The 26,696-nt window shown below is 27.5% G+C and overlaps 2 protein-coding genes across 10 annotated transcripts in view; both read left to right on the forward strand.

Moving 5' to 3' along the window:
- The window catches only part of Ecr (ecdysone receptor), a 233,759-nt gene that overhangs the window by 108,406 nt on the left and 98,657 nt on the right, over window positions 1-26,696 (forward strand). Inside the window, exons 1-2 of one of the 9 annotated variants that reach the window (XM_087416377.1) lie at window positions 6,761-7,197; window positions 23,180-23,791. The exons of 4 other annotated variants lie outside the window; for them this stretch is intronic. In XM_087416377.1, coding sequence (XP_087272503.1) covers window positions 23,491-23,791 — 301 coding nt within the window. In that variant the 5' untranslated portion in view covers window positions 6,761-7,197; window positions 23,180-23,490. Of the gene's footprint in view, window positions 1-6,760; window positions 7,198-23,179; window positions 23,792-26,696 lie in introns of those variants that run through there. 4 more of the 9 variants (XM_087416376.1, XM_087416378.1, XM_011070949.2 and 1 more) reach the window with 4 other exon arrangements.
- Window positions 1-26,696, forward strand: part of Pfas (phosphoribosylformylglycinamidine synthase) — a 241,992-nt gene that overhangs the window by 40,529 nt on the left and 174,767 nt on the right. The window lies entirely within an intron of this gene.

Raw genomic sequence — 26,696 nt, forward strand, 5'->3', positions numbered from 1 at the left:
TACGATGAGCTTCAGCTGCACTTTTGTTCATATTAAAGTAATGAAGCAAAACTCCCCGCAAAAACACTTTATCTGGCACAAATTTTGACATATTCAATGAATTATACAGTATTGTTATTTATGATTTCAAGAAAGGTTATGTACGGCAAATGACGTCCTATGATAGATGTTTACAATGTATACAACTATAGATAACAACGAAATAGTGTACTGCTTGTGCCATCTCTTGTAAAACGCTACGAATTAATTCCAACACCTAATAATAAATATAAAATATAAAATAATATGACATATGTTTGTGTAATAATGCGCTCAGGTTAAAAAAAAATGTAAAAGTACTTGTAATTATATGCTAAGATGTATCTTAAAAACGTTTCAAAATACTTGAAAATAAAAATGTGTTACAATAAATGCTGACTATTGGCATATTAAAATCATATATGTATCGGGAAGTTATTGAACAAATAATTCTATAAGTAACTAGAATTTGTCACTTAAGGTTTCTTAATAGTCATCAGTCATATTGAATCGTGACGTTAGAAGTAAAAAGTGACATTAATTTTTATTATAAATTATAAATAAAAACAATTTGGATAAAACGAAATAATGAGATCGCCTTAAAACAATTAAAATAAAAATGGATAAAAACTATTCTTATCTTCTCCTGATAGTCAGTAAATAATCATAAAAAGTGTTAACAGGCACATGAAATTTTTATTCAATGCGCGTATGTATAAGCGCGTATGTAATGCGCTTATTTTCATTTTCACGTGCCTGACCCTCTAAAATTTTATGCAGAAGTCTTGTGAAACATTGTTTAGAATCAAAATAAAAATCCATGCAATAATTTAGCTAGCTGCTAATTTTTCCGTAAAAATTCTAATTGCCTTGGACTATTTGATGATATTCTCGTACAACTTCTATGTGTACAACACTAAAAGTCTTTGTGTTGTTCTGTCATTATATACCTTTACATTTTTTTTGCATGATAAATATTTTACAGAATATTAGTGGAAAACTAATTACAAAAATTATACATATAAAGCAATATAACATATATACATACATATAATATGAACAGAATTTTGATGAAGATATAGGCAATTTTTTTATTGTTCAAAGAATAATTCAGTTCTCATTATTCTTTTTACTTTTTTCTTATATTAGAATTCTTTATATAATAAAAATTATATTTTAGAAATATATTTTTATATATACTTGTATTTGTTTTATTAATATTTGTATTATTATTTTGTTTATATATTCGTTTATTATTTTTTTATGTTTATTATTATTTGTAATATTTGTTGAGATTATACAAATTTTTGTACCTTGAATGCGCTTTTTTCTGTTTTTATAATAAAATACACTTATTAATATTTATATATAGTCATATTCGCATTTTTTCACGATGCATTAAAATTATTTGTTTTATTAAAGGTATTAATGTACAAATTAGATAATCCTAATTCATTTCTCATGGGAAATTTATCGATTAATTAATGGACTAACGAATAATTCCAGAAAATTAACATGAAAAAAAATATTAATTATACTGCTTCTATGTGCAATAACTAATAACAACGGATCAAAACTCGTTCTGTATTTGTTTTATCTACACTTACACGTTCATTTACACTTTCAAGAGAGCATCAACTGATTCCTTCTGTTTTTAATAAGCTTTAGATACATTACAATGTAGACAAAAATAAGAAATACTTTTTTTTTACTTGATGAATTGCATGTTAAGGAGATGAAAAACCTTCCTTGAAAAAAAAAACGATTTGTTTTTCTTTTACAAATCATTGACAGAAAAAAATGTTTTAAATGAAAGTTGAATGGTTTTAGGAGTATTTTATAATTATAATTTTTAAAAAATTGAAAAATTCTTTTTCATAAAAAAATTTTGTTATCTAAACAAATTTTTTTATAATGATTATTATAAAGTACTCTTGAAACCATTCAACTTTTCTTTAAAATATTTTTTCTATCTCTTGTAGTTTTGACAATATTCATTATGAAAGAAAATGATTGATTTTTTTTTAAGGGAGGTTTTCATTTCCTTAATTTGCGACTCAGTACATATAATAAAAATTGTATCTTTTATTTTTGTTTATATTTTAATGTATCCAAAACTTCGGGGACAGATTATGATTTTTCTGTCTCTAAGTAGTAAATACTTACAGCCTTCATTCAACTCTTTAACAATCATGTAGTCGAAAGGAATAACAAAAAAAAGGGTTTCTGCATTTATTTTCGCGCTCGAAGTGTGTTAATAAAAAAACTTAGAACCAAAGAGAGAACCTGAGAAGAGCCTTGCCAGCCTTTTTCGTGCAACGCTTACACCAGCGCACCAATCCATTTTTGTGATATAGAAACTAGGTCTAGATCTATTTTACGAAACTATCGATAAAATCGTAGTGTTAAAAATGGATGTGATGCATATTTATGCTAATGAGAACTGCCAGGATTGACTTTTATTAGCACAAATACGCATCACATCTGTTGCGCCGTTGCTGGTATAAGTGTTGCACCACTACTCTATTAACCTTCTGTTTTCATGATATATATACGTTTTTTTTTACCTAATGCGCTTGTTGAAATGAGTAGGAGCATATTGAAGCGACAGCGAACAAATCTTTAGTGATGGAAAATTTTCTTAATCATTCACGTCTAACAAAAAACAGTTATCTTTTAGAACTTCTTTTTAAAAAATGCCGCCCTCCTAAACTCACCGCCCCTAGGCAAAAAATCTGTTTTTTATTGCTGCACTCTATGAATTAGTGCACACAGTGCAATAAGTTGAAATGAAACAAATATACGTTTATTTCACTTCAACTTATTGCACCGATTCAGAATGCATCAATAAAAAACAGACCTATAGCCTATGTTAGTCTCTAGTGTTAATATGGCATTGCAAAACTTATTAAAATTGGAAGGAGTTAGTTAATTGTGTTTCTTTGTTCTTGTAGCTTTTTAAATCGTCATATAGCGTTTTCCATTGGCTGGTGCACACTCAATGCACTTTAAAGCCGTTGTCACACAAATCGACATAAAAATGTACGTTTAATAAAAATATAGAAATAAATTAAACCACGAAATCCTTAATACATTTTATTGTTGATATTTGATAATATATATATTGGGTATTTGATTAATTGATCTCTCACTTTTACAGACAGATTAGATTAATGTACAACAGCTTTAATGTGCACAGTGAAAAGCACTAATAATTAATGGCTGTGTTTCGATATATATGCCACTATTGAAAATCTATAATTCACGTTAGGTATGCTATAAATTTTCAGTCCTAGCAGTGTATAGTCGGAACTTTCTTTATGGTAAATTGTAAAAAAAGATTTTGAAAATCTATTATGCAGCATACGTACTTCGAAATATTATTTGTGATTATTTGAAAGCCAATTATTTATACTAACTTATATAGTGAGGTATACTTATGTTATACGTATATTTATGTAAAAACATATTAAGATGTTTAGAGTTGTAATACTTAATGCACGATTTTATGTATATTACGTATGATTATAATATAAATAAAATGATTTAGGAAAATTAGTACTTTTACTTTCTAATTTTTAACATTATATATTTTTGTGCTAAGCTTTAAACTAAATTAAAAAAAATAAAATATACTTGAAAAATTGAAAGAGTGTAATTTTATAATTTATTTATTTCTATGAAATTTAATTTTAGATATATTTTTAGATATATTTTTAATTGGTTTTTTTTATAACTATATACCTATATACATTATGTAAAAGAAATATTAATTTAAAGTTAACTAAAGAATTTATAGTTCAAAGGAAGCACATTTTAGGAGGAACACTGTACATAAAACAGTAAAACTCTATAATTTAAATTCCGATTATGGCATGTTAGTTGGTATGTTAATAAAACAAAAAAAAAAGATCATATCGAATTCTGTAAAAAAGCATTTTAAAGATCAAATACTTTTATGTGTATTTTGTCCTATTAGGCTGTCATTTCTGATTTATGCCATGCATCGTGATAATCACGCACCTTCGATTATCAACTTTGCATCTTTTTACTTTGTCATCTGACATTTTGATCATAATAGCTCAGTTTAAATCTCATTCAAATATTCTTAAAGTGGACATTTCAAGCTTCATTTTGTATATTTTTAAACATATTTTTATCTTCATTATTTATCAAGTTATGATCATTTGAAATTTGATAAATTTTTCGGTGTACCGCTTTTTTGCGGGTGAATTTATATTAGAAATAATGGAATCAATATGATGAATATATCACAATTAATAAATGTTCGAATTTTTAGAATAATTTATGCATAGGATCTTTTTTATACAATTTAAATTGAATTTATTAATTTTGACATCAGATTACTATTTAACGTTCTGGAAAGATCTTAATTTTGAATAACATACAACTAAAATATATTTGATGGATTCTTAATAGCATATATGTATGTATCGTAATTTTGATGCGATATAATGTATATTATAGTATAGTTATAAATATTTTTTTTAATCATCGTTGATACAACAAATTTCTTTTAAGGACTACAAGTTCTAAAACATACTTATTTGATTACAATAAAATTTCTCCAATACGTTACATATTGTTGTTATAATGTGCAAGTATACATATATTAAAATTGTTCTCTTTCACAATTTTAACTTAATTTTTCAAAATTATGACATAAATATTATAATTTAATAAAATAATTTAATTTAATGAAATACTATTCAATATCCAAAAACCAGAAAACAATTATTTTCATTTTTATGTTTGAAAAAAATTGATCAATGTTATTGTACTCTTGAATAGACAAAAATATTTAAACAGTTTTGTCACATTCTTATATTACATATTGGAAATTTCGGATGCAGCGTTTCTGAAATGCTGGTTAATATGGCACAGTTTGTCCAGGCTTGCCTGGGTATAGCGAGGGTTGCCCTCCTTTCTCTGACCATGACCCACCCCGATAGTTCCCAGCTAAATAGTAGCTCTCAGCCCCGTTTTAATACCCCTTGTATTCGTAACTCTATCCCGACATGTGCAATGCGTTCTCGCGTCCATCATATGCGCCTGTGCATATGTAAAATATCTCATATTCACACACACACACACTCGCTAATTTAATGTAGTATGTAACAAGTAAATGAGGTCATGTAGTTAATTATTTTTACCCGTAGATCGCTAGGAAGTTTTTTTTATTAGACATTTTGCTTTTTTAGATATCATTATATGATTAATTATTCGATCCAAAGGGATTCGGTAAAATAACTGATACAACTTATTTAAAATAAAAAATATAAAATCATACGAATCGGTAAAGTAAACTGATACGACCTATTTGTGAAATAAAAAATATAAAATAGGTTCCGAGAACTTAAAATATTAAATAAGTAATAGGTCACAAGAAATTATTTAAAATATAAAATAAGAAATAGGACTCGAAAATTTATTTATTTCTAAAATGTAGAATAACTTTTTAAAGTAGAAAAATAACTTGTCTTTTATTTTAAATAAGAAATTGATTTTGGAAACTTACTTAAAATATAAAATAAGAAATATGTACTTTAAATAAACGTTTCAAATAGTATAATAAATACAAAATATTTTAATGATTTTGTTTATTTGAATATATGAATATACATTTATAAGTATAACGTTTCAGTTTTTTTATAACTATAGCCTATAATTAATATTTAATAGTATTAACTCTTCGCGAACCACAGGTGGAAAATCAAAACATGGATCATATGTAGGTGATCTTGTATCCTATACATGCTATACTCGATCATAAATAGACTATAATTTATAACTACTCACCATCACTTTTACTGACGGATTGGTAACATAACTAATACAATTTATTTAAAATAAAAAATATAAAATAGGTTCTAGAAAATTATTTAAAATATAAAATCGATAAAAACTGATACAACTTATTTAAAATAAAAAATATTAAATTAATTTATTTAAAATTTATCTAAAATATTAAATTAGAAATAGGTCAAAAGAAATTATTTAAAATAATTATTATTTAAAATAATAAATAATATATGACGTTTATTTTTTTCTTTATTTAAAATATTATTTTAAATAAATTTATTTTAAATAAGACCGAGCCCTGTATAGTTGTAAAAACAAATTGAACCGTTATACTTATAAAAATGTATATTCAAATAAACAAAATCGTTAAACTATTTTGTATTTACTATTTGAAACGTTTATTTAAAGTGCATATTTTTTATTTTATATTTTAAGTAAGTTTTCGAAATCAATTTCTTATTTAAAATAAGAAATTGCCTTTGAAAATTTATTTGCAACAAAAAACAAGTTATTTTTCTATTTTAAATAAAAGTTATTCTATACTTTAAATAAATAAATACATTTTTGGGTCCAATTTCTTATTTTATATTTGAAATAATTTCTTGTGATCTATTTCTTATTTAATATTTTAAATAAGTTTTCGGAACCTCTATTTTATATTTTTTATTTCAAATAAGTTGTATCAGTTACTTTACCGACTCATATGATTTTATATTTTAAATAAGTTTTATTTTAAATAAGTTTCTAAAACTTAATATTTTTTATTGTATTTTAAATAAATTGTATCAATTATTTTACCGAGCCCTTTCATAATTTTCATAATTAGTTATGTTAATGTAACTCCATTTTTTCTCTAAGAACTCTTTTGAAATATAAAGAGAATAAATAGAATTAATAAATAGAGATAATAAATAGAATTAATTAAAAAATGTATTATATTATACTATAGATGAAAGTTTTTTTACTACTCATAATTTACTACAAGCACATGAGCGCGCAGATTTATTCAGGCATAAAGCACACTGCGATACAAGGCGCGCATTGACAGTGAAAGTTCCAAAAACGAATCCACTCCGGTTCAGCAAATCGTTGCTATTGGTGCCACTAGCTCTCTCTTGTGTCTGCCGTTCCACTCTCAAGCGACTCCACACGATCCGCTGGCCTCAGGTCTCAGTCGAAGGTGAACCGTCGGAGTAGCAACTTGGACGTTCGTCCTTTCGTTGCGACTTTCAATTTTGACATTGAATGTTAATGATTTTCGGATAATCGATATGCGTATAATAGTACGCGAAAAATCCCATGGAAGTGTTTGTGTATCGATGTGATTATATGGTGAGCGTTTGTGCATCGTTGAAAGTATATAGATTCAATGAGTTAACAATGAAACGTATAGCTCGAGTTTCAACAATCCAAAAATCATACATATCCAAGAATTAATTAATCTAAACGACTTTAAAATCTATCGTGCCTATCGCAGTTTAAGGACTAACTAATCGTTTTGCGGGCTAAATTTTACAGCGAAAGACAATAATAATATAAAATGGCGATACGTCGTTCGCGTGCGCGCGCGCGCGTTTTCTCTCTCTCTCTCTCTCTCTCTCTCACTCTCACGACGAGTCGTGTCGTGATGCGTTGATGGCGTCGAACCATTCTTCTGTGCGTGTCTGCCGAGAGAACACGTGCATGTGTTAAACGTGTTACACCCCCACTAGTGGATACTCACTGCAACGCGATGATGCAGCAGCAGCTGCTTCGCTTAGGATCTTCAGGCTGAGCTGAATATCTTAGGAAAAAATGAACATTCATTTATTGTCTACATTTTTTTCCTCTTCTTCGTTTTAATTCGCATTTCTGTTCTAATTGGCATGTAATTACATGAGAATTTTGAAAATTTATAATATACATTATCTCTGTTTCAACTCTTAATTTTTCTGTTTAACTAATTTATATGTAATATTTTTTAATGTATCTATTATTTGAAACTCTCTTCATTTTATATAGCTTTCTTTATTTTCTAAGAAAATATATTAAAATCAAAACAGTGGAAAAAATAACAAAATAATGAAATGATAAAAGTGAACATAAAATAGTAGATCTGAATATATATTTTTAAACCGTTTTCTTGAAATACTATTAAAAATAAAGATAGAAAATAAAATATACAACAATCACACAATTACGTTTATTAGTATATTATATATTTATGCTTCGATTTGTTTATAAAAGTGTTTTGCTACAAATGTGTTTTAATAGTACACATTAGGTAATTATAACTCTTCTTTTATGTACGTATATATGCATATGCGTGCTTATGCGTGTATATGTGTGTAAAGAATTTATTCGTTTTGTGTCATAATAATTAATCAATCATAATAATCAACTTGTGCTTATAATAAACAAGATGTGGTACAAATAATAAAGAAAACAAATAAAATATAATATACTTATAGGGATAGTGTAAAGATATATTATAATAAGAAATGCATAATAAAGAGAAAAATGGAATTGAAATTATAGGAGAGGGAAAGTTGTAGGAGTCGCAAATGCAAAAATTGAATTGAGCCAAGAAAGATGTTGATCTTGATGATATATATATTATATATATATATATATATATATATATATATATATATTCTTATATTGTATAATATATCATTTTATCAGAAAAAATAACATATTTACTTCTGCTGTTACATCATGTCTAAAATTATGCTACGTTACTCCAAAATATATTTTTTTATATAAATTTTCTTTATTTTTTTAATACATTTACTAAATAAGCTACATAAAGTATCTCACATTTTAAATTTTAAATTCATCGGAAAGTTGTTGGAGTTGAGAAATATTCTTTTCTTTATTAATTAAGAGAATTCGAAGGGAATCAGAGTATAGGCCAATATATAAAAGAAAATTAAGAGAAAGTTTATGACAAAGTTATTTTAAGGTGGCATATATTTTTTTAATGTTATATATTGTATTATAATTTAATTTTCTTTATATATAGGGGAGAGTTACTAAATGTGGGTCACCTAAATCATACCTCATTAATATTTTACATTATTACTTAATATGAGCAACATTTATTAATAAAAATATGAGATAAACGAGAAATAAATAATAAAGACAAAGATTTAACAAGTTATATCTTGTTTTGCGCGCCAAAACTGTAAAAAATAATCAAGTATAAGTGATGTTAAGTTTTAACCAATTTATGTAATATATATATTTATACAGTTATAATATATTTATACAGTTGTATTCTGAATTTTTATATTTCCATAAAAGAAGCTTTATTATAGATTATTTTACATTCATTGTGTATACAATTCCAATTATTATAAAGATTAAGTTGGTTTACTGGTCGATTAAGTATTTTTTATAAGATCTATCAAGAGTTTCTTAAATCATACTAACACAAGGGGTAAGATTTATAATAAAACTAATTGATATGAATAATTTACAAAAATAAATTCAATCTAGTTTTATTTTGTCATCCTTTTTCTTATTGTTTTGTTATTATTTATTAATTATTAAATATTTAATCTTTTTTTGATAAGTTAATAAAATTAGGTATTAGTTAATAATTCTTTTGTTACTCTTATATTTTATTTAATTATTTTCGTTCAAATTTGGTACTTTCAAAAGAAATAGTATTTAAAAAACCTATAGATACAATTTAAGTGATTGTTACTTTTTACTGCATGTTACAAAAAGACTTATATTAAATTAATTTGTTATTGGTAAAATGTTAAACATATAATAATAGATTGTCTAAAACATCAAGTTACAATTTCTAATATTCAATTTGCGTTCAAATCAATGTCAAATGGAAAATATAATAAAAAATTGAAGATAATTAACTCTTCGTTGACATACTGGGTGTGAACTACCCATAAAATTAATTCAACTCTTTAAAACTCAATTTTCTTTTATTTTATAGAACAAAAATACAATGTTTATAAAGAAATCTCTGTTTTTTCAAATCTCAAAATAGCCTACATTCAATATGCAAAATAAATATCTCCTTTATCCAAAACTTACAAATTTGTTTTTCAAAGTATCATATCTGAACAACAATTCTGTAAATTTTTAACTTTTAATATTGAATATTTTAAAAGTTACAATTTTTCAAAGATTTTTTTCGTTTTTTCCTTATTCATTGAACTCAAGAATTTTTTTTTCACAAAAACTGTAATGAAATTTCAATTAAAAACTATTTGAATGTATTCTACAGATCTTGAAATTGACCCATAATTTTTTTCATGATTAGATTTTTTAAATAAGAATGTCAGTTGTTTAAACATTGATCTGGGTGTGAGCCACCCAGTGTGTCAAAAAGATCGAAAAAATAAGTGTATCAACGGAAGGGTTAAATAAAAGGTACGCAAAGTAGTTTGGCACTCTCTTCTATATATGATACTAAAGCATAATAAGATAAACTTGATTATACTATTTTTAAAAATATTTTTCTTGAAAAATAATAAAAAAAGGCCAGTTTTTTGCTAATGCAAACTAACACAATTTTATTGAAAATCATAAATACAATATATATATATATATATATATATATATATATATATATATAATGTATACGATACCTGACCCAAATAAGATCTACCTAATTTACTTTATTTTAAAAAATTATATTTATGAGAATATTGAACTAAATTAAGTGAGAATAAAGTCTTTATTTTACCCACTTATATATAAAAATAAAATATAGGATATTTATAGATAAATGAAAATAATTTATTTAAATCTGATTAATCATTGGGTTTTATTATATGCACATGAATGTAATATATACAAGGTGTTTGATAAGTAACGATAATCTTTCACACGGAAATAGAATGGACTAATCTAAGTAGAAAAATCCTCTACCATTTTACAACAGTTAATAAAATATTAATTGCTAAAAATTGCCGAAAATTGATTTTTAATTTTTTTTACTTAAAGAGGACTTTAAGATAGAGGACTTTTCTTTTCAGTTTAGTTCATTCTGCTCCTATGTGAAAAATTTATCGTTACTTATCAATCACCCTGTTATTCAAATAAATTAAAAATAACTAGAAAGCTAAACATTACCTTTCTAAATCAGTTTTAAAATAATTCTTAATCTTATAAGAAGGAAATCCTCTTTTGAATTTATTCTACTTTTAAACATTACAATTATCTTTAATTTGATGTGTAATTAAGTTTTTAATTTTTTGAAATTTATAGTAATTTAAATATAATTTTAGTTTCTTAAAAATTAATAATACTGAAAATAATTATCCTCCGATATAAGTTCCATAACAAACAAATAGAGGAAAATATGTGGGAATAGAATATCATTTTGTTTTATTTTAAATAATTCAATAGATATTTATGTGATATAACTATTAGTATAAATTAGCCATAATTTGTTAGTCATAGAGTGATTCCAATTATGCTGTAAGTAGAAGTTCTTCGGGTATACAGAACAAATGTAATTTACAAAAAGCTGAAGAAGGATAAAAGATTCCGGTTATGGAATGCTTTCAAAAAATCATCAAAAAGCATTTTTATTTGTACAATTCACAAACATATTGACTTTTATCAGAGCCAGCACATTCTTCATGATTTCACATTTCACATATTATGCACTGAGCCTATATATTTCATCTTTGGAAAATGGAGCATTACAGAATATGCATTCTGCATTATCTTTTGATAACTGACTGAGTTCTCATTTTTTTATAGTTTTACTGCGTTAAAATGAGATTGTGTTTCGTTCTTCGTAATCGTTTTAGGAGCGATTCGCGAAATGATCCTTTTTGCTTCGATATTGACTAACTCGATGAAAAAAAATCGTATAGAGGTCAATAAAATTAAATTAAAGGTAAAGATTCACTTTTTTGAAAGCTGTAAACCGCATTTGTGTGCAATTTTTAATTCGCATCGTAAAATTTCGCAAATTTTGTAAAAAATTTTGAAATTTGATGCAGCTTTATTTATGTTTGTGTAACTTCATAAAATGTCAGTGAGACTATTCTCTAAAATACCGATCTGAAAAGTAAAAATTTCAAGCTGTAAAATGAATTCTTGAACATCTCAATATGATGATTTTTTACGAAGTTATATCTTGAAATTTAGCTATTTGTGTAGAGAGGAACAGGTGAGCCTTTAATTTTGTTGAAAAATATACAACTAAATAGTAAAAATGTACCAAATTGAATTAAAATATACAAAAAATTTTGATTTATCTTTTTCATTTGTTTACTGTTTGCAATGTATAATGAAGTACAATGTGTCAATATAATTAAAAATGTATCATATTTGATATAATTGTACCAAATATGGCAACACTTCTCATAATCTAAGCAGATCCTGCTCGGTTTCTGCTGCTAACATAGAATGTCAACTCACGTGCTTAGAACGGAAGCAAAATGCGACATCAGTTGAAATAGTCTGTTAACATTCTCTGATCAAATCTTCTGCCAGCCTATCAACATTCTGCCTACATTTTGTGCTTACGAAACAATTTCTGTTTATTTGTTGCGTTTCTAGTATCATAAATCATAGCAGATTCTGCTTAAAATCTATTTCTGCAGATTTAACTACGTGGGTTTGTCTATTTCTTTCATTTTTTCTTCTTAATCTCTTTTCGATTTTTTTATTTATTCAGGCGGATGAGTACTACGACTTATTATTATAGTTGATCCAACAAATTCAGTAATTGTTCCGTTTCACTATAGGATACTACAATACACGCATGAGACAAAACATTTAAACAATACGTGTTCGTTTTCGCCTTTGCCCCACTCGTGTCTCGCACCGACTTACACAATAATAGAATCTGCTAGATACGTTAAGGTTAACATTAAGAAGAATTCTGGTAATGTTGTATATCTAGTGAATGTAATTGGAAGTTTTGTGGATCCAACAGGAAAATAATAAATAAATTTTTATAGTGTAATCGATCAACCGTTTTAATTGTAAAATCTCAAATCTTGTTATAATAACTAGAAATTCTGCTTGGCTTAACAAAAATTCATCTAATCATATATGATTAATATTGATACAAACAAGCTATTTTCCTCATTATAATGACCGGAAAATTTGATCAACTCTTTTTTATTAATTACTTTGACTAAACAAATTGTGATTATGTATTACATTGGCTGCCCATTACGCATAATATTCATTTAATTGAATTTCCCATAACATATATACATATACGTATAGATATTATTTTAAACATATATATTGAAAATATTTTTAAATGATTTGGTTTTATGGTACGTTGAATATATTAACACATCTTATATGCATATTTTTTAAAACTTTTACATGTTTTTTTTTTTAGAAAAATTTGTATAATAATTATGACATTAATTTGTGGAGAAATTAATCGTTATATAAATATACTAAGGCTAATATCTATACTCAGTTCTTATATTGAAGATCTTTAGTACAGTTTTGAAAGATCATAAACCAATCACAGGATGGTGTTTATAGTCGATTCTTATATTTATGATTGTCTTAAATACAATGTCTTAAGTACAATTTTAAGATGTCATGAACCAAACAAAGAGTGTATTAGCATCTTAAGACATTACTTAAGACGTCATAAAATATAACGGACTATGAATATCACTCACAAAATCGTATTAGCGTCTTAAGACATTACTTAAGATCTTCAATAATAGGAATGTAATAGGAATGGATGGACTAACCGGCTTAAATAAAAAATGTTTTTTGGTAAATTTCAGTGTATGTTATTTCGAATTATCATTGACAGTTAAGCAGAGGTAGAATATGTAGAGTGTTTGCCGGTTTTAAGTAACAGTATAATGGAACTAGTTAATTTTAATGATAAATGAACATGATTTTTAATGATAAATGTATAGGGAAGTGGGATAAGGCGGATCTATTTGCAGTTTTGGTCTCTATAAGGTATAAATAAAATCCGATCGTAAAACCGAAGGTACTGTTAGAAAGATCATTTATTCCCTTCATTTTGGCTTGAGACTATTTTGATATACTCATTTGTATTGAACTATAATGGAAAATGTACGCTTTTTCCAGTCCGATTTGGAACAATTGTGGTTCACTTCTATTATTATGGACTTTTAGATAGAATTTTTAAATATTTTAATATATTTTTGTTAGTATTGAGTAAAAACAAGTAATTTGACAAAAATAAAAATTTTATTCAGAAAAAAATTACTGACAGTTTATATTTTTTTATTAAAATTGAAATTAATAAAATTCAATTAAACTGAATCTGATGCTTTATGATATTTTACTGATTTAATTCCTTGGACCAGATCTGGTCGGCTGATCACCAGTATTACAACCAGGCCTATAAGTTATCTACTGTACTGTAGGTTCAATTTGAACACTCAAAAAGAGATCCGATTTGGACATGGATCTTTTCGAACTTTGAAACAAATTTTACAATAAAAATGATCATAAAACGCTTGATATTTTTTAATTCTATGCTCTTTAATTATCTTAAATTCAATTATCTTTCAAATTTCTAAATCTCTTTTTAAATCAGAGCTGGGATTTAGCAGAAACCAAACTGAAAATCGGCCGAAATATGCAACTAAATCCCAGCACTGTTTTAAATAATAATTTACAAGGTATGATTTTCTTTTTTAAACAAATTTTCGCACGACGGCTGAAAATAAATTTATGTTTATTCATGAATGTTATGACAGAGAACTATCAAACTGCTGTCACATGTTCGGTGTCTTATAAGGGCTTATTTATATTATAAATAACAGGCAAATCTGCTTAACCATATTCATTTAAATTAAAAAGGTCCTATTCGGAATACGGTCCGATTTAGGCCTCTCTCTTAAATTTTAAGATTTTCAAACTAATATTCTGTGCACTAAAAAGTATAATCATTTTTACACTTACAAGTTTTAATTAAAAACCTATAAGAAACTCGTAAGAAAATTGATAAATTTTAAATTTTATAAATTTATTACGTATTTCTTTATTTTTTTTAATTTTTACCAAGCACACTCAATCTCTAAAAATCAATCTCTCAATCTATAAAATATTAATCTGTTCATATATTTCTTCTGAAATCATGCCTTTACCTTTTTTTAAATAAAATTTCTGAACAGAGCGGAATTGATTATAGTATACAGATATACAAATCTATGTACAGATGTATACAGATTTTTACATCTTTTGATTTTTACAGTCTTTACAGTTTTTACAGTCTTTATGTCTTCTGTGTAAGAAGTCTGAACAAGATTCTTAATTTGATTCTTGGATGTTAGATTTTTGAATTCTTTTGTTATTTGCTATACGTTTTCTATTTTCTGTTTGTTTAGTCAGTCACATGTAACACGTGTGTGTGTGTGTGTGTATGTGTATACATACATACATACATACATACATATTGTGGTGATCCATCTTATTCACATTTTTTTCGCAGCATCCTTTAGAATGGTCTCAATCCAAAAAATAATTCCAGTCAAATTTCAGCTCAGTTGGACAACGGGAACTCGTGCCGATAGCTTAAACATTTGAATTCTCTTATATTACACTACCCGAAAAGTCCGTTATCCAGCACATTTTTACTATCCGATTGGATAATCGTATATCATTAGTATCCGGGAATATATTCAGTTGAAATTTTACATCATTAAATTGTTGATTTTTTATTATATAAATGTTCTATATAAATAAGTATAAATAAGTATATATAAATAAGTATGCATATTCGTAATGTGCTATAATATCTTATATATTGCTGCAGAATTACAATTTTTTCTCTACAGTTATCATCTCTATTGATAATCAAACTCGGACGATAATATTAAAATCATAATTATCATTATTTTCCTCTTATAGTTCTTTTTCCTTTTTGCTCCCTTTTTCTTTTTTTATTCAGCTTTTTTGACATTGTCTCGGAATCCGATCGGATATCCGGAAAATATCGGAATTTGACTCGAAAAATTGCCTTTCTGAATATTTCATGTTATATTCTTTTCGGATATCCGATATCCGATAATTTTACGATCCAGTGTATCCCCAGTTTTGAATAAATGGTTAATGTCTGAAAGGCGTTCACATGTAATGCATTCATATGTAAAAGAATGGTCTTAATTTACTGATCGGATACTGAAAGTTTACACTACACTTATTTACAGATTTTTAAAGGATTTGTAATAGTTGTTATTTTTCGATTTATATTGTGCGATTTAAATGTTTTATTTTTGACTTGTTTCCTGTCCTTTTAATATTTATCTGGTTGACCGACACGTTATTTAGAATTAAAATTTATCAGTTATATTTTTAACGCTTTATTGTAAGCATGTCACTTGTAAGAACTGTTATTTAATTAATTTATTTCTTTCAACGAAGCTTAATTTCATATTTTTTAAAATTTGATCCGAAGTTTTAAGACGGCTTCTTTGTATGTTGAGGTGAATCCCTTTATTTTTCTTATTTTTCGTTTTTTAAAATTTTTAGTCAATTTATGAGAACAATTTAATGTTAACAGATTTTTACAACTACAAACCTATGTTGATGACAAAGTAGACTTATAAAGGAGGGACATATTATGTTTTGTAATTGCTGAGGAAGACTTTAGGGAGAGAGTCAAAATGTACAATTTATAGATTTTTAGATTAATGAAATAAAGAAGTACAGCGAACTTTCATAACTTTTATGCGGGGCTGTGAGAAGTAAGAGAGATTCTCCCCATTCTTATATATTGTATTAGGGGTGGAGCATTAAAAAGAAATAGCATGTATTACATATAGTGAAAACGTTTGCATAGATGCCAATGCAACATCACTTATTTTAACACTGAAAATTTTTATATACGACGTCATATATATATATAGAAGGGGGATTGAAGAAGTTACAGAAGTTACTGAAGTTAGAGAAATTTCACTGTAATAAGTATTCTTACTTTATTATTTTGCGTATTGATTATCACGCTCTCATTCGCCTTGTTGAATTCTATTACTGATTTTGAATTTGGAAAGTCTGTATGGAGATTACATTTCGAATTGATAGATAAATGATACTTGCAAAGTTTTAGATTAATAGAATAAGAATGATGCCGACTAACAAATGAAATTCTGTGTAAAGAATGTACTTTTTAAAAATTCCTTCATTGATTTTTTCATAATTTATATAGGAGAACCGAGGCTCTATGGATCATCGATTGTTTAACATAATTTAGAATGTTTAAATTAATATTGCTGATACAATACGACTGTCACTTCGTTGCCCATACTTTTTATCTAGGTGGCAGTGATTAAATTCCATTGTATCGAAAAGCATCGATTATTAATTATGTTCGTGGTGCATAGTAACTTTTTAACCGCATAAAAATGTTTTAATATTATTTTTGTAATAGAAGATACATGTACGAAGATAAGGTGCAAGTTTCTGCGCATCTTTTCTCAACTTACTACGTTACAAGTAATAATCTAACATTTATTTTTTATAGTTTTCTATTAAATGTATAATTAAATGTATAGTTGGGATACCATGAGTCATACATTAAATATTCATGATGAAACGGAACAGAATATATGTATTAAAAGAGCAGTTTATACTTCTAAGCAATTAATTTTATTTTATCGCAATAAATTTTTTATCTTATATTAATAGTTATTTCTCATTTGTTTTCTTATAACTTTCTATTTTATTATTTAATAATTATTAGTTGTAATTACATTTTATTGTATTAGTGACTATGTTAAGAATGTGCAAATTGAAAATACTTTTCAACTTTTGTCACCGTTATTTCTTGTATAATCCTACTATTTTGTGTGTGATTTATGGTACCCCGGGTATAGGGCATCATGGGTCATTTCTTAAAAAATTTATTTTTATTTTTTTCTTAAAAATTAATAAATATTTACTAAATACACTTCTTAAATTTTAAAATATGCATTATGCTTTAATTATTAAAAAAAAAATGATACAAAAATTTTTATATTTAGATGTACCTTTGAGAGTTTCAACTTTTGTGACTCATGGTGCCTCGGTCTCTTCTAATAGGTAACTCTGGTATATACGCCGCATCTAATAAAAATTTAATTTATTAAGTATTATTTATTATTTTTGAGATAAACGAACTGTATCAGCAAAAACTTTGCACTGTCTACTACTATGAAAAAAATATTAGGAATTCAAAATATTTATTTTTTGTATTAAAAAAAGAATTTTTTGAAACTCTTGCATTTGGGATGGGATATAATTACTCATAAGGGGAGGGTATGGTTCATGGTTGATGGCTGATGGCTTGCCATTGCCTGTCGAGAGGAGTTACAAGCATACAATTTTTCGATTCTGCCTGGGATCCAGGATCTCTGGCATAGCAGTCTCGTAGCTACGCCACGCTCGCGCTTCAACTCACAATAATTTCATTAATATTAACAGTAAGAAACTGAAATCATAACGCAATATAACATAAAGGCATAACAGAGTAGTTGTGGGAAAATTAAACGATAACTAATATGAAAATGTTAACTTAGCTGTAAAATCAATTTTCCAACTTCAATGGTTTCAAAAATGATTTCTTTTTTAATATTCGGAAACTGTTTACGATGGTCGCTAATTTTTAATAAAAATTGCTTTAAATCCTCATCCTTTGATACAATAGTACTATGATCGGTAATTAGCTTTATTACCCGTTCAACTCTGTCATTATTTGAAATCATTACAGTTAGAAAATTGATTTTATAGTTAAATTAACAAGTTTAATATTAGTTTTGTTTTATATTAGTTATGTTTTGTATTAGTTATCTTTGTAATTTACAATATATAAATTATGAAAAATCAATGAAGGTATTTAAAAAAAATATATTTTTTCAAACAGAATCTCATTTGTCGGCACCATTCTTATTCTATTAATTTAAAATTTTACGAGTATAGTTTACCTATATTGTACATTGGAATAATTTTAGATAATACCCTAAAAAAAAATCAAATGTCAGTGAAGGACTATCCAGCGGCATATATATATCGGAATTGAACTATTTATATTTATCTCTTAATCATTAACAATTCACCTAATTATATTAAATGAGACATATAAGATCTCAAATAATGCAGAAAAGCAAGACACACATATTAAAAAAAAAGTTTTCTAGGCCGTTTTTTTTTGGAAAATACGCTTTAAAAGACAATATTGATAATATAATATAGGGAAATTCAAATGTTTAACGAGCTCTCGGTACAGGTTCCTGTTGTCCAATTAAGCTGAAATTTTAGAGGATTTATTTTTTTTGTGGATTGAAATCATTTTGAGGGGTGCCGCGAAAAGAATTCGAAAAAAATTTTTTTTCAAGAGTAAAGATAGATTATCCTAATTATATATACATACATATATATATACATACATACATATATACACATAGGGTGTCTCATCTAAAACAAGATGCAGAAATATGTTGAAAACTAAAAAACAAAAAGACAAAGATATTTTATACAAAAGTTATATGATTTGAAGGGATATAAATAATAATAAAATCAATTCTCGAAAAAACTGATTTTTCAAGATCACTTTTTTCAAATAGAATGATTAAATTTTGGTACTTATTTACAATAAGGCCTTATCCGAATTTTAATATTTTTTTCTTGTAATTTTAAAATTGTTTGTTGCGACTCTAACGGTGATAATCATCCGGAGGAGTCGAAAAATGTGTAACATATCTATTTTTTGTAATTATTTTGTTCAGTACAGCTTTTCGGATTTTCCGACAAATGTACAGGATGTATGAAAAGTCTAGAAATGGTCGAAAGGAAAGCATTTTGAGAAAAATGTTTCCAACATCTAATAGCTGGTTAAGAGTTTTTTAAAATGCTACAATAAGTTATTTTTCATTAAGTACTTTTTAGCTATAAAGCTTGAAAGTTAGAATACCGTCGACATTAGCATTATCCAATGCGTTCCCATCTTCAACTACACGCATGCAGTTCTTCTGTTAACGCCATCTGTTGGAAAACAGCGAGAACTTATTCAAGGTTCCATTTTTAAGTTATAAAGCTTGGACATTAGCACCATTCACTACCAGAAATGTCCAACCGACGGCTAAAACCTCTTGAATGTTATTCAGGATCATGTCCTGGGTAACATTTGTTCAAGGCTAAGGCTATTAAAAATGATACCTCTTATTTTCATTTTTGCACTAAAAATTAATTTTTATTTAAAAATGAAAATAAGAGATACAATCTCTAATGTGATCTTGATCTTGACAAATATTATCCAGGTCATGATCCTGAACAATATTTAAAAGGTTTTAGCCGTCGGTTGGACATTTCTGATAATGCTAATGTCCAAGCTTTATAACTTGAAAAGTATTGGGACCTTGAATAAGCTGTTTTCGAACAAATGGCGTTAACAGAAGAACTGCATGCGTGTAGTTGAAGATGGGAACGCATCGATAAGGAACTACGATAAGCAAGCTTGAAATTCAGTGTATGTCATCTCGCCGAAGTGTAAACAACTTTTTATTTCAGAGTATTAAACATGTCGAGTTTCGTACCAACAAAAGAGTATTTGCGGGGAATTTTACTGCACTACTTTATTCAAAAAAAATCTGCAGCTGAAGCACACAGAATTCTTATTGAGACTCACGGCGACCATGCTCTATCGGAAACAACATGCAGAGATTGGTTTAGAAATACGCTTCAAAAATAATGATTTTGATGTTGAAGATAAAGAACGTTCTGCCGCACTGAAAAAGTTTGAAGATGAAGAATTGGAGGCATTACTGCATGAAAACTCATGTCAAACGCTAGTTGAACTTTCAGAATCATTAGGAGTTGATCACACAACGAAACGTTTGAAATTATTAGGAATGATTCAAAAGCAAGGACATTGATTGCCGTACGAGTTGAAGCCGAGAGACATCGAACGGCGTCTTTTCACGTGTGAACAGCTGCTTCAACGGCAGAAAAGGAAAGGATTTTTGCATTGTATCGTGACTGGCGGTGAAAAGATACATTATGATGAACGCTAAGTGTAGAAGATCGTGGGGTAAGGCCATGCATCAACATTGTCGGCAAAGCTGAATATCCATGATTCGAAGCTTCTGCTCTGCATTTGGTGGGATCAGCTGGGTGTAGTTTATTATGAGCTGCTCAAACCGAACGAAATCATCACGGCTGTTACCATCACGGTAATCGAGCTCGCTATCGATTACAATTGATGTGTTTGAGCCAGGCATTAAAGGAAAAACGGCCATTATACGAGCAGAGACATGACAAAGTGATTTTGCAACATGACAACGGTTGCACAACCGGTGAAAACCTACTTGGAAACGCTTAAATGGGAAACGTTTCCAAGTAGGTTTTGACCGGTTGTGAAATCTATCCCACCCGCCGTATTCACCACAGATATTGCCCCTTCCGATTATCACCTGTTCTGATCGATGGCACATAGGCTGGCTGAGCAGCATTTCCATTCTTACGATGATGCCAAAAAATGGGTCGACTTTTGGATAGTCTCAAAAGACGTGTCGTTTTTCCGACATGGAATTCAAATGCTGCCAGAAAGATGGGAAAAAGTAGTGGCTAGCGATGAACAATACTTTCAGACATGTTACGACTTTTTTTAAATAAAGTATTACTTTTCACGGAAAATCAGCGAGAACTTATTCAAGGTCCCAATATTTAATGAAAAATAACTTTATTATAATGTTTTGCAAAGCTCTTGAGACCAGCTATTAGATTCTGGTATCAAAAATAAGGTATTCCAAAAAAATTGATTTGACTTTGACCTAATCTAACCTAACCTAACCTAATCTTGGCGATGCCCCTCAAAATCAAACGGATGAGGTTCTTTTTAAATCCTACAACTTTTGTTGGAAAAGAAAAGAATTTTCTCAAAAATGCTTTGCTTTTGAGATATTCGACCGTTTCCAGATTTTTGATATCACATCTTGTATATGATTTTTGAAAGAGCCGATTTTAGTTCTAAATATGATTAATATAATACATTCGTATGTGTCCTATATAAATCTTATATAATCTTCGCTTAAAACACAAATTATTTTCTGATATATATTAGGTGTTGGAATTAATTCGTAGCGTTTTTTAATGAAAGAATGTTATTTATTTCACATGAGCATTAAAAAATACATTAATGAAAGTACTTCCCATCACTTGTAAAACGCTACGAATTAATTCCAACACCTAATAATATAATTTTTGTGTTTTTAAAACAAAGAATTTGTATTTTAAAGGAGAGAATTTATGTAATTAAGGCACAGAATAATAAATAATAAAAAATATTTAGTACACGCTCTGCCTTGTGTAAGGGTTTTTCTAATCTTTTCAGTTTCCATTACTTTTAGTATATTGTAAATTTATCTATTTATTAAGGCAAAGATTTAATAATTTCGATAATAAGTTAAACCACAATGATGCAATGAATGGTGATTGAATGAATGATGGTTGATTATCATTGTTAAAGTCATAATAAAAATTATTTTATTAAGATTGCAAGAAAAAAAACACAAAATTTGGAAAAGACCATATTGTAAATATTATCTAATTTTTTTTTACATAATATGATTCCTTTGATTATTCTGTATATAAATTCTGTATTAGGGTATCGAAAAATCAAATAATTTTGAATTACTTTGCATATATAGTACAATATCTTAGCATTGATATAAAAAATTAAATACCTCATGAATTATTTAATTTTTAGTAACTGTATCTTAATATTTCTTTGCATGGAATAATGAGATGAATTAGTCGATGTAAACACATAGTTGCTTAAAAAAATATATATTTTGCGAGGTTGCATTATGCAATTACATATTTTCTTTAAGCAACTATATATTTTCTTTGCACCAAGTAATTTATCTTATACTGTGTATGAAAGTATTAGATATGATTATAAAAAAGAATAAATAGTTTATGAGATATTTAATTTTTTATGTCAATGTGGATGAATAAAAGAACTCAAAAATTATTAATATTACCTTTACCTTAATTTTATATTTAGAACAATTATAATTATATGTATGTATGTGTGTGTGTGTGTGTGTGTGTGTGTGTGTGTGTGTGTGTATATATATATATATATATATACATATATAATGTAAAAAAAGTAATTTTATTTAAAAAAGTGACTTTGAAAAATCAATTTTTTTGAAAATTGATTTTGTCATTATCTTCCTTTACATACAATTTTTGAAATATTTTGCCCTATATTTGGGTTTTGTTTTTGATATATTTCGGTATTTTAGGTGGACCATTCTGTGTGCGCATACACTACGCGCGCGCCACACACACATATATATACACACACACACACACACACACACACACATAATACGTATAAATGTGCTTAACTTATTCTTGCCCTTATGAGAAATGGAATACAAAAATGCATCACATGTGGAAAGAAAAATGGATGTAAAATCAACTTTCAGTGTTGATCTCGATTCTTTTCTTCTCAGAATATTGCATAAAAAATTGTGATTTTGTGCTTTCATCAATTAATGAAGGACATGAAGAAAAAATCTTCATTGACTTTTCATGTACAATCGATCATATTTATCTATGATTACTTTATGAATCTCACGTGGATTATTGAGGACGATTCTTGATTGTGTGTGGTCATAAAAACAGCGACAATACAAAAATACTGTATCTAGAGAAAAAGTTAAAAAGTGGTGGTGAATGGTGCAGACAATGCCACGGATACCTGTCGCGGGAATACGGAGAAGGTGGAGCAACAAGTATATTGAAAATCTTCAAGAATCTAGTCCAGAAGTGTCGAGTAGCGATACGTTTTCATCAAGCTTTCAAGCAGATTCGGGTGCGTCAGTTCGTGAAGAAGATCTTCAACTTTGGGATTTGGATCTTCATCGAGGACTTAAAACAGAATCTAAAACTGATCATTATAGCACCATTACCACCAGCGCTGCAGAATTAGTTAATAACGATCATCCAGCTTCACCTTTCTCTGCCACCGTTCAAGGTAAATGCAGTCAATGACGGAATATTATGAAATTTTACAATAATGGGCATAATTATTATTAACTTTATGAAACTAATTGTAAGCATTTCAAATTTTGAGTCTTTTAAATATTTATATCATAAATTTTAATATTTAAAATTTTTTAATATTATTGAAAAGTGATATTTTTATTTGGCTTTTATTCTACAAAATGCTATTGGAAACTTTTGGGGAAATTTTATACGTTAGAAAACAATTTTATGTCATTATTCTTTAGGTATGTATATATATATATATATATATATATATATATATATATATATATATGGAAAAGAGGCATGGGATTGATTGTTTTTTAGATAAATTTTGCACTTGTTTGAAGAACTTATATAATTTTAATTCTAATTGATAACAAGGTTAATTTTTTTAAATTGTGATTAAAAATTTTGCATCAATTAATATGTAGAATAAAAAAGAAACTTGTGCTATAATGCTATAAGAAATCATAAAAGATTCAATATCTAATTTCCATTGTCGAAATTTTTGAAATAACATGTTTGATAACATGATTGCAATGATTTTATCGAATTTTTCAAATATTTTCAGCAAAATATTTATAAATACAACCTAAAAATACATAATTAAATGAGCACACTTAAAAAAAATAATTTGGTTGAAATTACCTGTATATGTATGATTTAATTGTAAGTCATTTTTGGTGCCAACTACAGTACCCTCCATAAGCTTGGAAACATCCTACGTTTTACATGTTTGTAAATAATTATATAATTAAAGAAAGATTATATAATTAAAGAAATAAAAGTACATACATATGTTATCTATAATGAACGTATGTATGTACTTTTATTTCGTCTTTTTTCAATTAAAGATTTAATAACATGCTATCAAAATATATTATAGAATTTTGATTAAAATGCGATTCATACGAATTTGATTTTTCAGGATCATTTTACAATTTTTACGGAGAAATCAATTTACGACTCAAACACAATTTACTACTTTTATAGAAACCATTAAACTACAATTAAATAACCTGTGTATATACAACGAACACAAGTACAACATTGCAAAACAAGTAATAATGTACATATAAATAATAGACCAAAGCGTGAAATTCAATTTTGAGCGCTTCGATGCTGTGAAATGATTGTCCAACATATTTTCGACATGTAGATGTTCTAGAAGAAGCTTATAGATGTTCTAGATAAATGTTTATTGTCATTTAGACGTCTTACGAAGCATTTAAACTAAAAACATGTACAGATCGCTGTTATATAATGGCTTTTTTTGTAAAACGTAGGGTGTTCCCAAACTTGGAGGGTACTGTATATACATATACATATACATTTGTTTTGATCATAAAAGTTATAGTTGCTTTAATCGACGCCTGAGTTGTAGAAGGTGCTATAAAAAAATAAAAAATAAAAAAAACATGAAGAAAGGTCTATGTCAAGAAATAAATGAAAAGTGATCATTTTCGCATGAGGCGTGAAGACCAGTCTATGTCGAAACGCATACTAAGTACGATTTATATCAAGAAAGAACAGTTCAAGTCACAGTTTGCATTATCCTAGAGCAACAAAAACAACAAAATCTGGTATACTTTTTTTTTAATATTGCACATCTATACAGAGCGTTAGGAAATTAGTGATAAGTCTTTTGCACGGAGGCAGAATGGACTAAACTGAGAAAAAAAGTCCTCTACCATTTTACAATTGTCGTTAATAATTTTCATAAATTAATAACTCGTTAACCATTGCAACAATTGTAAAATGGTAGAGGACTTTTCTTCTCAGTTTAGTCCATTCTGCCCCTGTGCAAAAGACTTATCACTAATTTCCAAACACTCTGTATATTATTTTTATTATAGGATTTCTAACTTGCTATTAACCTACCCATTTTATTTTTCTTTTCTGCTAGACAGTTGGAACAACTAAATTTGTTTTAGAGCAATAAATTAACAAAAATAGCTCTAAATTTTTTCCCAATTCGACTTGCGATGGTGAGGAGTCCAAATTAATAGGGGTCTGGTCTTTCATATTTAGGTAACGAGTTGTAGAGTCAGGATCACGAATCAAGGTCTTCATGTAACATAATAAAGTTTTACAATAGTACATGTTACAAAGGCTAATAGTTCGCGTCTCTTTGCGGTTCACGATACAAGATTACTCTACGAAGTACTAATATTAACTGACTAATGTCTGAACGTCTTCCGCGCTCAGATTCAATTCATGATATAAAAACAAGGATATGCTCATGCACACGTTCATGCCCACTAGTCCATCAGAATTGTTAACAAGTATACAAGTTATTTATAAGTTACTTTTTAAAGTTACTTTATATGCATTTATTATAGAAATTGAGTATAATACATTATTTTTTATATTACATTTTATTATTTGCTTCAGTTTCGTATAACCTTTGTACTCAAATACATAAGTAACTTATAAAGTAACTTCCAACCCTGATTATATTATATGTACATACATATATAAAATATATATATATATATATATATATATATATATATATTTGAGTACAAAAAATTATACGAAATTGGAGCGAATGATAAAATGTAATATAAAAAAATAACTCATCGTACTCAATACAGGATATGTTCCGAAAGTTTTTGCCAATTGCTTTTGTGTAAATAGAGCGGATTAAACTAAGTCGAAAAGTTCTTTACTATTTTGCAATGCTCGCAATAGTTAACGAGATCTGATCGTTAAAGATAGCGGAATAAGCGCGTCCATTCGGCCTACTAATACTAAAGCGAACGCCCATTGATGGCTTGGTACGCGGTTGCGAGGAATAACTTGGCAGGCGTGCTGGTCAAGTCATGACATGAAGGTTCGCGGCGGTGTGCACGGCGCAGGACGCTTGATAGCCAGGCAGTCCCCACTCC

The sequence above is a fragment of the Acromyrmex echinatior genome, unplaced genomic scaffold (assembly GCF_024713525.1).
Source record: "Acromyrmex echinatior isolate Ae372 unplaced genomic scaffold, ASM2471352v2 Scaffold21, whole genome shotgun sequence".
Taxonomy (NCBI): Eukaryota; Metazoa; Arthropoda; class Insecta; order Hymenoptera; family Formicidae; genus Acromyrmex; species Acromyrmex echinatior.